Genomic DNA, 12,905 nt, shown 5'->3' with positions numbered 1-12,905 from the left:
CAGTTTTATTCCATTTCCCTTTCATCAGATACCACCTTCAAGGCTTAGGACACTCCTGTGTCATGTAATACTTTCACAACCTCGCTCAAAGTAGAGGAGCAAAGCTAGAAGCAGAACTTCCAGGCTAAGGACTCCCTGCACTACCTCTCAGGGCTATTCCAACAGAAATGGGCCGTTTCCTAGAGCACAACAGCGCCTAAACATTGACTTGATGACTTCCTTTAGAGGACATCTCTGAACTATGAAAAGCGAAGAAACCCAAGTTAAATGTACTCACCTCACGTTGAGAGGTGCTGGGCTCATCATCATCACTGCTGACCAGGTCAATGTATTCCAGAACAGGCCTCAACGGTCCTTCCTAGAAAAGAACGAACAAACTAACAAATCATGCAAAGCTACTCAAGCTAAATTAGCATTTAAGGCAATCCTTTTTGTTGATGTTGGGACTGACTGCTGAGAACTCTTCTGAAGAGGAAACCTTATGGGTGGTACAAAATAATCAGAACAAATACAGAGGGAAATGCTCAGAGTCCATAACTAATAAATGATAAAACCTGAAAGAGCCCAAGCCACGAAGGGTATTGGGACTATGCTGACTCCCTGGGGAGAGAATTAGTAACACGGGAACGGTGCTGCAAGAACACAGACACTCTAAGCCAATGCTTTTCAGATGAGATGGGGATCTCTGACTAGAAGCTGGGCTGTATCTCAGCCTCCTGCAGTCGTGCATCAAACCTGGCTCTCCTTCATCTTTTCTTTCCATCCACTCTGACTCTACCATAGACCAAGTCTTGAACGTGAAACTTAAAAGCCTAGATCTTATTCTGTAGGCAAAAGGCAATCAATAAATACTAAGATAGGAATAACATCAATCACACAGAGAAGTATGGCAGCAAGAAAAGCAGGAGCAGGATAATTTATCAGTCCACACATAACAATGCAACACTAAATAGCAGAGATGGCAAAAATAACAGAAGGGCTTTTTTTTTCAGACTGTAAAGAATCTGCCCACAATGCAAGAGATCCAGGTTCAATCCCTGGGTCGGGAAGAACCCTTGGAGAAGGAAATGGCAACCCACTCCAGTATTCTTGTCTAGACAACTACATGGACAGAGGAGCCTGGCAGGCTACAGTCCATGGGCTCGAAAAGAGTTGGACATGACTGAGTGATTACACTTTCACTTTCATGGTGCATATACAAAAGGATACAAAGGTGAGATGGAAACAAACACCAAAAAATAATCAACTATAAAAAACAGAAGTCAAACAATAACAAGAAGTCAGAGCTACCTCTAAGATTTCAAGCTTGAATGACTACACAACAGTCACATAAAAGGTATACATCTGGAATATGGAGATGGAAGGCTGGCATTCTTCTGGCCATAATGGGTTGATGTACAACTGGCAGACAGAGGCAACTGGCAGACAGCTGGAAATGCAGGCCTGTAGTCTGGGTACAGGAACATTACTGCAAATGCAGACTGGAAAGCTGCTCCCCTAGAAAATTATTAACTCTAGAACTAAACTGGAACTATGATATTACCAAGGAGGGCAAAGAGGACAAAGAAGAAATTCGAGGAGGTTCTTGAGGAAATGATGGAATTTTAAGATTTAAGAAGAGCTAAGTAATCAGAGATCTATGAGAATCAGGAATGCACAAATCCAAAGAACCTAAAGATAGAGAAAACCTCAATGAAAAGGTATCAATGCAAATGTGGCCAAAAATACTGAGCACCAAAAAAAAAAGCCACAGAATTTAGCAACAAGGAGATTTTAAAATGTCTTTGAGAGAGCAACTTTCAAGAAAGTAATGAGCATACAAGTCAGACTACAACATTAAGCAGAAAATGAGGAGTAAAGGCCAAGAGTGATTATTCTTTCAAAAAGTCTATGTTGAAAAAAGAGAAAGGAGCACAGGGGAGATTAGGGCTGGGGAAAGATTTCTCAGGTTGGGAAAGATGGCTGTTGGGAAGCCAAAGTGATATGTTCAGTTGAAAAACTAACAGAAAAAGACCTGGGGTCAGGAGACAGAGGATAACATCTAGGTAAAGATCCTCTCTCTGAGACATGGCATCCAGTCCTACAGACAGCTTGCTTCTCTGCCAGCTTCCATCCCTCCCCAAGCAGGAAAATGCTTTCCCTGCAGGTGGGGTGAAGGTGAAAGTGAAAAGTTGCTCAGTTGTATCCAGTCTTTGCAACCCCAAGCACTATCCAGTCCATGGAATTCTCCAGGCCAGAACACTGGAGTGGGTAGCCTTTCCCTTCTCCAGGGGATCTTCCCAACCCAGAGATCGAATCCAGGTCTCCCATATTGCAGGCAGATTCCTTACCAACTGAGCCACAAGGGAAGCCCACAGAGGGGTGATTCAGCCGCTAAGATAAAACCAGACAGCAAAACTGGGCAAGGGTCACATGATAAAGTAATCAGGATTTCTGCCTAAACTGTAAAAATGGACATTTAAAAAAAGAGGGTAAGAAGAATATTCTCCTCTGTGGGATCACAGAGGTGGATGACCTACTTTAAGACCCAAACCTGCCACTTGGCATAAGACTGTCAAACAGTCAAGTCAAGAAGGTAGTGGAGGAGAAAAACTATAATAGCTTGCTCTCCTCAAGAAATGTACATTAGGAACTTTATTACATGCCTACTGAGACAGCACACCAAGAAAGTCCCTGAGCTACCAGAAACCAGGAACACACAGAGGCTGGGGCAGAGCTTCCACGAAGGGAAAGCAGGTAGAGAAAAAAGGGAGATGACAGGCTAACAGGGCACAGAGCACAATGGGACAGGCAGAAAACACCACCATCATCAGGACAATGGTCACAAATGATGAAAAAGTAGCTGCAGAAACAGAAGGAAAGGCAGGAATAAGGAGAGATCAGAGCAGCAGAAATGCCCCACTGGGGTCAGCCACAACACTGACACAAGCCCACTCCTGAACTACTCAACGACAACGACTTAGGATTCCCAGCAGAATAAAACAATCAGGATTGAGGCCCATAAATGAGAAAAAGCAGGGGTCATTTATTCATTTACTCAAAGCGTGTTACAGAGTTATAAGTGACAGACAGGTAGAAGAAGACAGCATGTGTTTCAGACCCCAAAAGGAAGAGGCTGAGCAGAAGAAACAGAAGGTAACTATCCCAAAGGAAAATACTACTTACAAACACTCTACACTACAGCTAATTTTTACAGTGGATATGGACAAGCTTCCATCATAATGAACCTAAGGAATCAAAACCCTTTGGCCCTCCATTTATTTCACTCTAGTTGGGAACATCTGTCACTGAGCCCCATTCAGGAAATGGTGCTAAACTTTCCATGTACACTGTTCCATTCAATCCCCCACTCCTTGGCTTTTATGCCATGTAACAAAGGAGAAAACTAAGTGAGGCCCCCTGGTTCTGTAATCACAACGCTGGCTGTGTGGCCACACCAACTCTGAGCCAGTCCAAAGTATACACACTACTTTTAAATCAATACTTATGTCCTAAGCTTATAAGATAAGCTACTGTCTCCTTTAATATGAGCAAAAAGACTATCTGCTCTTGTTCCCAACTCTGAATAACTCATAAAACTGACCAAAAGATAAGTTATTAATTCTCCCCAAACAGTAATGTTTATAATACAAATATTAAGAAAAGGTAATTTATTATGTTTACACTGGCTGCTTATATCAAAAAGTATAAACGCATGTGGTTCTCTGATCACAAGGTATTTTTTTTTCTTAAATTTGTTCCATCTATCAACTCTTTCCCTCCATATCAGTAACAAAGTCAAAGAATTCTATTCCAAGGCCAAACAATTTAGGGGCAGGAGCACAGGCAGAAGCAAAACAGCTTCTGTTCTGAGGAACACGGTTTAATATTCTAAGGTTTAAAAAATATTTTTAAAGAAATAAAAAGCTTTCATCTTTAATTTGTTTTCTATTTCTTTAATTTTGTACCTCTATGAGATGATGTTGCTGGTTAGTCGCTAAGTCCTATCCAACTCTTTTGCAACCCCCTGACTGTAGCCCACCAGACTCCTCTGCCCATAGGATTTCCCAGGCAAGAATACTGGAGTGGGCTGCCATTTCCTTCTCCAAAAAAGCTTTCATCTTGTTATTAGAAAACTGATTCTCATACAATGCCAACACCAATTACCTACTAACTGAAAAGTGACATGAATATACTAAAATACAGTCTACAGAAAAGGCAGATAGTCTACTTCAGTCTAAAACAAACAACATGAATTTGAGCACAGATGCAAAAATCTAATCTGAAACCCTAAATAATTGATATATTTTCCCACACAAAGAAAAGTTCCAGACATAATGAACTTCTACAGTCCTGCCTGATTCAAACATTTCAAATGATTCCCAAATGCCTACTTTAATTCAAATTTAGTCCACAATTCAAAATCTATACTATCTGTCCCAACTGCTCCTCTTCCATTTAAAAAACAAAAACAAAAAACGTATCCTCCAGAACTAAGCATAATTGTTTTCTCATTTTGATGACTTGTTTCTTCTCAAACTACCCTTTTAAACACATATAAACACAAAATGCTCCCTGTGCAAAAGTAACAAACCGAAAATCATGTCTTTTTTTATAGCACATGTACTTTTTTTTTTTTGCACCATGTACTTTTTATAAAAGAACTCTCTCCTACAACTATTTACAAAGTCCTCCTCCCTATCTCATCTCTCACACTGAAACACTGACACTTATGAGCAGGATTTATTTACAGCTAATCTCTGCAGCTCTAAAGTACTTTATTCAGGACTTAACATATTATGAGCTCAAACATTTATTGAGCTAGTTACAACCCCAAGACACTCAGCCAAAAACCACCCTATTTGTCCAAAACCCCTTGAAATAATTTATGAAAATATACCTGGATTTTCTTCCCTATTTCCACATGTTCAATGATTCCACACTACACCAATCATCTTGACTGAAGCCTAAACCTCACGTGCTGTTACCAACATTATAACAGGCTGCCTCAGCAGTTCTGATACCTTCTTATCTAAAGTATATCTCTTATCTGTGAAAGATCATGTCATTAGCCCTAAGTTAACACGGTTCTCTGGGAGTAAATTAACTAACATATCCGCAGTTTCAAAGGATGCAGAGAATAAAGATGATGGCTGAAAAAGGGAAAGGAAATATCACTAACTTAGAAAATTAGAGCAAAAAACCTAAATGAAAAGTGTGTATGGTAACATCTGGGCTTCCCTCATAGCTCAGTTGGTAAAGAATCTGCCTGCAATGCAGGAGACTGGGGTTTGATCCCTGGGTCGGGAAGACCCCCTGGAGAAGGAAATGGCAACCCACTCCAGTAGTCCTGTCTAGAGAATCCCACAGACAGAAGAGCCTGGCAGGCTACAGTCAGCGGGGTAGCAAGAGTCCAACAGTCGGACACAACTTAGCGACTAAACCACCACCTTATGATAACATTCTGTCTCCTGAGTTAAGCGCTGTTTACACAGGTGTGCTGGCTCTGAAAAAAAATCAGAGGGTAAAGTTACGAACTGTGCAATTCTCTGTATGTGTATTTCAATAAAATTTAAATGAAAGGGCTCATTTTTGCATCTCCACATCTACAGCCTTCCTTTCCTTCAGCATGCTAAGTTTAGTTTTGAACTCTGCATTTTCCAAACCACACAAAGACTACCGTACCACTAGGTGGACACACACGGATTAAAGATGGGAGAGTTAGACAAAGAATGAACTAATAAATCTAACCCAGAGTAAATCAAGAAGAAACATCACAGTGTGCTTTTTGTATCTGAAAAATCTTAAGCACAGAACTAGTCATTATCTTTATTGAACAAGCAATACCCAGAGCTGTCAGATATAGACTGGGTTACAGAGTGAAGTAAAAGATTCTGTTTCTAATGTGTTTTTATTGTCACTGAAGTTTTATCACCAAAAAGGCAGAAGGAATGTTTGTAATAGGTTTCTTCTGGTACTGTAATTGCATTAATACATGTAAGTCACTTATCCATTTGGAACTAGCAAACCTTTGAACTTATATTTGGAAAGAGAGATGAATACAAAATGGATCAAGTTGAACACAATTACATTGGTTGTGTATTTTCTATTCTGGATACAAAGATAAAACAGATCCTCTACATTTAAAGTAATACTTAAAAGAATATTCAACTTCAGAGTAACAGAAGCTTATATTAGGTACTAACAAGCTACAATACAATTCTCCATTCCACAAAGTACATATATATATATATATTTAAATCTTATTTTTGTAGAGTCCATCTGTGACTCTCAAAGTAAGCCCTATAGTTCATGAAGAAGTGTGTCCCTCTTTAATTTCCACAAAATGCCAAAGTAAATATTCTCCATTCATAAATTTTGCCATATTCAGGGAGAACCTGAAACATTTATCCTAAAGAGCCAAACAAACTTCAGAGTTCAATTTCTTCTACCACCATCCCCCAAAACTTAAAAAATTTAAAATGAAAAGGACAGCATACCACATAGAGGGGCAAAGGCAAAAAAAGCCAAGAAAAGATCTTGTGAAAGATTCCTAAACAAACTCATTGAAACACAGCACAACAGATCATCACAATGGTCTAATGTTGGGGTACATAGAGGACACTGTTTAATAACCAATCTTTGAAAACTAAAACTGCCCAAGAACCAAAATACACAAATACACATCCGACAGGGAATTAAAGAAAGACTGCGTGTATGCATGCTTAGTCCCTTCAGACATGTCCGACTCTGCAGCCCTATGGACCATGGCCTGCCAGGCTCCTCTGTCCGTGGGATTCTCCAGGCAAGAACACTAGAGTGGGCTGCCATTTCCTTCTCCAAAAGAAAGATTATACTCCTTCAATAACAAAACTTCAACTAAGTGCAGAATTCAAAAAGAATCCTTTACAGTACAATTCTCCAGCTAACGAGGATACTAAAATATTACTTTAAGCAGAATCTTTATAAAACTTTAACAGTCTGAGGTGGAAATTATCCCCAAATATATCACAGCACCTCCTTCGGTTATTGCAACCAATGTTTTTCTAACTGTGTTCAGAGCTTCCTACACCCCTGCAACAACATGAGGATTCCTGGGCCCTACCTACAAATCCTGATTCCATAGGTCTGCAGCGGGGAGCAGGATTCTGCACACTTCCCCTCCCTCATGCTTGAAAACTCTGTCAGAAGGGGATAAACACAGAAAGATACAGGATGCTCCTGTGATGCAGGCCCCTCACTGTGAACCTGGCCTGCGGGACTGTGATGTAACAGGGTGACCTCAGAGCTCAGTGAGGTCTTCAGGGCACCTGCCTCCACTCTACAGAGACATACAGGCTCTGATGCTGACCTCCTGCAGCCCGCCTCCTTCCCCCTCACTAGCCGCCCCTTCTCCCTAACCTGGGGGCCATCTTGCAGAAGTTACTCTGGTCTCAATTCAAACACAGTCTTAGGAGACCAGAACCCTGTGCACACCAGCGGCTCCATGTGCAAAGGAGAGGGGGAGGCATGATCCAGGGTTCAACAGGCCCACAGGCCAGTCTCTGGGATGGCTAAGGGGGCAGCCGAGACCTCTCTCTGGGCAAACGCTCTACTCCTGTGTCCTGCTGCACGGTGTCCACTCTGATACCCACTCCTGTGACCTGGTCCACGGTGTCCACTCTGATACCCACTCCTGTGCCCTGGTCCACGATGTCCACTGATACCCGCTCCTGTGCCCTGGTCCACGGTGTCCACTCTGATACCCGCTCCTGTGCCCTGCTCCACGGTGTCCATTCTGATACCCGCTCCTGTGTCCTGCTCCATGGTGTCCGCTCTGATACCCACTCCTGTGCCTGCTCCACGGTGTCCACTCTGATACCCACTCCTGTGCCCTACTCCACGGTGTCCACTCTGATACCCACTCCTGTGTCCTGCTCCACACTGTCCAGTCTGATACCTGCTCCTGTGACCTGCTCCAAAGTGTCCAGTCGGTATGAGACGTCCACACGTTTGCTGGACGATGAGTGAACAGGCGAGGGGAAATCACATCGCGGCTTGTCCCGCACAATCTCTGACTCGGAAAACCCCAAATACCGCTGCTACTTACACTCACAAACTGGATGTCATCTTCGTTTTCCTCCACGGTTGACTCGGACGCCTCAGGCCCAGCTGGAGGGATACATTCTATTATCTATAAAATAAGCCAAAACACGGTTATCCAGACAGCCACGGCTCGCAGGAGGCGATTTTTCCAAAGGGAATGAAAAGGCAGAGCTCTCGAGGAGACCGCCCGGAGCCCCAGTCCCGGGACCGCAGGCCCCCGCCGGCCCCTTCTCCCGAGGAAGGAAGCCTGCCCACGGGGCCAACGGGCCTCGGAACCCGCGCCGCGCCCGGGCCCAGCCGCGGCCCCGGGGCCGGGCCGGGCGGCCATTGTTGCCCCCGGCCCAGGCCCACGCCCCTGGGCCCCCAGGCTCCGGATCCCGGGTCATAGGCCCCCAGGCCCAGTCCGCACCCTCTGAGCCTCCAGCACACCCGGCCCAGCCCGCGACTCACCTCAGACCCTGGGTCTCCCATCTCTGCGACCGCCCGCCTGCCGGCACCCGCGCTGCGGTCTCCGCGGCCGCCTCCCCCGCCCGGCCGGCCGTCAGCCCCGCGCCGCCGTGACCCGCCGCCGCGTGACCGCTGAGCCGCCGACTACGCCGCCGAGCCACCGACGCCGCGGGCGTAAAGGGATGCACGCCGCTTCCCGGGAAGAGCAGCCCGCTAGGCCCGCGGCCCCCAGCCTCCCTCGCGCCGCCCAGGCTTCCCGCCCCCGCCGCAAAGACCATTGGGAACTGTAGTTCGGGCCAACTCCCCCGACGCAAGGGCTGCTGGGAACTGTAGTTTCGCCCACACCGAAACCTCCCAAAGAGGCATTGGAACAGCGCGGGGAAAAGACCCTAACCCTTGGAGGGGAAAAGACCCCTCCTGCGCTTCTTGAGGTTGACGTCACTGTCGCTCGCCGGGCGGAGGACTGGCTGCGTCCTGTTTCACAGGGAAGGAGGGGGACGAGGATGGAGAGGAGGGCGTAGGCGTGGGTTCTGTGTTGTTGTGGAAGCGAAGCTCACTGATAAATCTTAACCTTCAAGGCTGAGTGTTAATGCAGCACTAATTTATTAGTGCTTTTTTCTTCGACGGGTCGGAAATCTGGCTGTTTAGCTGAAGACTAAGATCAGAATCTCTAAACTGAACTGAGCTGAAGATCAGAATAGAAATCTGAGGCAGTCTTATCCTGCTCACCTGTTCGCCATGTCAGCCGCCACTCAGAGCCTGTATTGACGCACCTGAGGAGGAAGGCTAGGGTTGACCTGAAGAAACCTGGCAAGGCTGGAGAACCCTGATTCAGTACGTCTAGGACCCGAGGTCCAGCCAACTGTATTTTTGGGCCCTAGACCAGTGATACTATATCGAACTTTTAAAGATGTTCTCAGGTAGTAGGTTAGTGAAATAGAATAGTTGACTGTTTTCCAGTGTTCACACTCAAAAAAACCTGTAAAATAGTCCACTTATGTTCAGATATGTGTTCTCATTTTTTTCACTTACTGCCTTACCAAAAATACCTACTCGAAGGTTTTGAAAAGAGTTTAAGTTGGAAAATTCTTAGACGCTTTTGTTGCCTGTCTGCATGCATGCCCAACATCTGTTACCTGTTACAGGCAGTAATTATTGCTTAATTCTGTACTTCCCACATTTCCACCATGACTTTATGAGTTCAATTGCTTTTATACATCGTAAGTTTGAGAATTTGTAGAAGCAAGTTGAAAATGAGAGACCTGCTTGCTGTGTTTCCCAAAAGTTGTATGTGAAGTAAATATTTCTAAAATTTTTAAATGTCTATGCAAAACTTATATTTAGAATTCTTCTAACGTGCTTCTGAGAGTTCAGTGGAAAATTTACTTTAACTGTAGGTAGGAGTTAATGGGTAAAATTTGGAAAACAAGAGCCCAAGTATGACCATAACTCTTCAATCCTTTTCATTGCAAGGATTTATCGTGAGGACATAATTTAATCTGTAGGAAAACCATCACACAAAATTTATTTACCACAAATTTGTAACAGCAGAAATTGGAAAACATCTAAATGTCTATTGACTGGGAATGGAATGGTTAAACTTTGGCATGTACTTGGCTCAGAACTTAAAGAACCTGCCTGCAATGCAGGATACCTGGGTTCCATCCCTGGGTTCTGAAGATCCCCAGGAGGAGGGGATGGCTACCCACCCCAGTATTCTTGTTTGGAGAATTCCAATGGATAGAAGAGCTTAGCTGGCTAAGTCAATGAGGTCACAAAGAGTCTTGACAGAAGGAACTGAGCCACCAACAGTTTCACTTTTACCGACATAAGAATGGGACAGGCTGGGACCCTTTGTTGCAGTGCTGCAGTGCTTGCAGCTCGACGTGCTTCTCTTATAGCAACAGAATACAGAGAAACTAAATGGGACTAAAAATGCAAGCACAGGTAGGGCAAATTCTGAACAAAGGAGACCAAGAAATTCAACTGTTACTTCTGAAGAGCCCAGAGCAAAAGCAGGATACTGTACATGCCCCCTGCACACAGCACCACTTGGGTGGGCAAAACACCTAAGCCACCCCTCCAGCCTGACCTCTGGACTCACCCATACCCTCGAAACTGTACAAACCCCTGTGTCCTTGCCTTTTGAAGCAAAATGCTGACTCAAGAGTTAGTGATTGGGAAATGTGAAGATGTAGAAACAAAGAATAGCTGTTGGGCTAAGGAACTGGTAACAATTTAGACTATAATTCTGCCACATAGCACAGTTACCAAACTCCCAGTTCCCTGAAGGATATAAAGACCTGACACATATTCCTAGATTGTTTTTACAGGAAGCAGCACCCCCCATCCCCAGATAAAAATTGCTGACCACAAGAACATAGATCGTGAACTGGTTGAAACAAAATTGGAGATGCTTGAAACTTCACCTTGGTGCCAACCAATCCAAGAACTGTCCTTGAGCTGATCACTTCCTTCTCCTTAAACACTGAAACTTCTCACTACCTCTCCCGCGGTGGGGCGGGGGAAGGATGGTTCAACACAGTCTTGAGGGCCTTAGCTCACTGTGGCCCCTTTTGCCTGGCAAAGCAATAAAAGCTACCCTTTTCTACTGCACCCAAAACTCTCTATGTTTCTCTTTGGCACCAGTGAACAGAGGCTGAGTTCTGGCAACAGAATTTTGGGGGCTCGTCTGGGATTGACTGGTGGGCAGGTGGCCCTGTGGGGCTGCTAGGCTTGATTAGACTGAGTTTTTCTCCAAGCCAGCCTCTGGAGATGGGGGGGGTGGCCGGGGGGGGGTGGTTGGACAGAGGGTGGTTGGGAGATGCCTCTGGAGGCCAAATGGCCAGGCATTCCCCCACCACAGGGCCATCTCCCAATCATATCCAGACTTCCATTTTGGTAGTTGGTGTATAGGGGCAGGGATGGAAGATAGGAGAGAGGCTTCCCTAGCAGCTGCCAAAGCTACCTTTCCCTTGAGGACATGCCCCTCTCCTGCCCACAACAGTCCTGACTTCCTGCTGAGAAAATATTCTGAGGAAGGAGAAAAGTAGCATTTTGGATGTCATGACACCTCTGCCAGCACTTTGGTAAGTCCTCCGGCATACACTCTGAGGCCACTTGACCTTGTCTGTCTGGCGAACCTTATGTTCCCTTTGGAGGATTTTTTTCATCCTGTTTGTAAGGTGCCACTTGGACTAAGGCCACAGGCTTAGGGGGACTTGGAAGCCAATTTAAGCCTTGGGCTATTTGAGTTTTTTTTTTTTTTTTTTTTTTTTTTTTGCTTTGTGGCTTCTGTTTGGCTGGCAAGGATTTGGTTTCCTTTGGTTTTGCCAGTGAGTATATAGTAGTAATAATTTGACTCAACATGAGAAGTGCTCCTTGAATTTCATCTGACAGACCCCTAGAAAATTTTTGCAGACTGGTCAACCAATAATTATAAACTTATAAATAAGGAAAAAATAATTTAACATCATGTGGTCACAATATTCATTAGGCTCCAGAAAAAATCAGTTGAGATGAAACTCTTTTGAAATTCCAAAACTTGTTCTTTTTGCATGTGCAGTTAGAGAAAGCTAGCTTGATACAATACTTTTTTTCAGAACACTATCTCTCAGAGAATAAAAATATTCTCAGAAGAAAACTTGAAGTTAATTCTTATCATGTCCTTGAAGTACAAATACAGCCCAGTTTTCCTGGGACGTCAGCATTGGGATACTTAGTAAAACTTCAAGCCAAGGGGGAAAAAAGAAGATTTTAAATCAAATGTGTAAATTTGACTATTCTGTTATTTATAAACTAATAAATTTAACTGCAATGCCTGATAAATACAAAAAAATGAAATGAGATCTCTGTCTGGATATATGTATCTCTCAGTATGTTTCTTTGTCTTTGGAAAATATTGCTGGGGTTAATGTGTAAATGAGCTCTATTTAATTGGCTTAAAGAAAAGTAAGTGCTTACAAATAAAACAAATCTAAATTTACCTACTGGTGTCTTCTTGAAAGAGAGAAACTAAGGATGCTTGCATTTATTAAACATGTCTTGTGCCACTTTGAGAAAAGAATTTATGCTTTTGGAAAATGCATGTTTTGGAGGTTACAGAACATGTTCTTAAGTTTGCTAATCAGAGAATGCCAACATGACAAACAGTTCACAATTGCTTTCTTCTTGTTTCTCACTAGAGAGAGGGTTTTTTTTTTAAGTGTTAAAAATGACAACACATAATTAAAGCTACCAAAATGATAAGGGAAACATTTCAATATGTAAAGGAAGCAGGAAGTGAAGTGAAAGTCATTCAGTTGTGTCTGATTCTTTGAGACCCCATGGACTATACAGTCCATGGAATTCTCCAGGCTACTGGAGTGGGTAGCCTTTCCCTTCTCCAGGGGATC

At 43.9% G+C, this 12,905-nt stretch overlaps 1 protein-coding gene across 4 annotated transcripts in view; it reads right to left on the bottom strand.

The window, feature by feature from the left end:
- The window catches only part of ZNF451 (zinc finger protein 451), an 88,626-nt gene extending 79,858 nt beyond the window's left edge, over positions 1-8,768 (bottom strand). For 3 of the 4 annotated variants that reach the window (XM_070360880.1, XM_070360879.1, XM_070360881.1), the window contains exons 1-3: positions 8,515-8,768; positions 8,069-8,152; positions 278-358 (exon numbers count right to left, since the gene is read on the bottom strand). In XM_070360880.1, coding sequence (XP_070216981.1) covers positions 278-358; positions 8,069-8,152; positions 8,515-8,535 — 186 coding nt within the window. In that variant the 5' untranslated portion in view covers positions 8,536-8,768. The remainder of the gene's footprint in view (positions 1-277; positions 359-8,068; positions 8,153-8,514) is intronic. The other variant, XM_070360878.1, reaches the window with a different exon arrangement.
- Positions 8,769-12,905: the final 4,137 nt, after the last annotated feature.

Source organism: Bos mutus, chromosome 23 (genome assembly GCF_027580195.1).
Source record: "Bos mutus isolate GX-2022 chromosome 23, NWIPB_WYAK_1.1, whole genome shotgun sequence".
Taxonomy (NCBI): Eukaryota; Metazoa; Chordata; class Mammalia; order Artiodactyla; family Bovidae; genus Bos; species Bos mutus.
The sequence above is the reverse complement of the archived record's forward strand: the minus strand, read 5'-3'. Positions and strand labels throughout refer to the sequence as shown.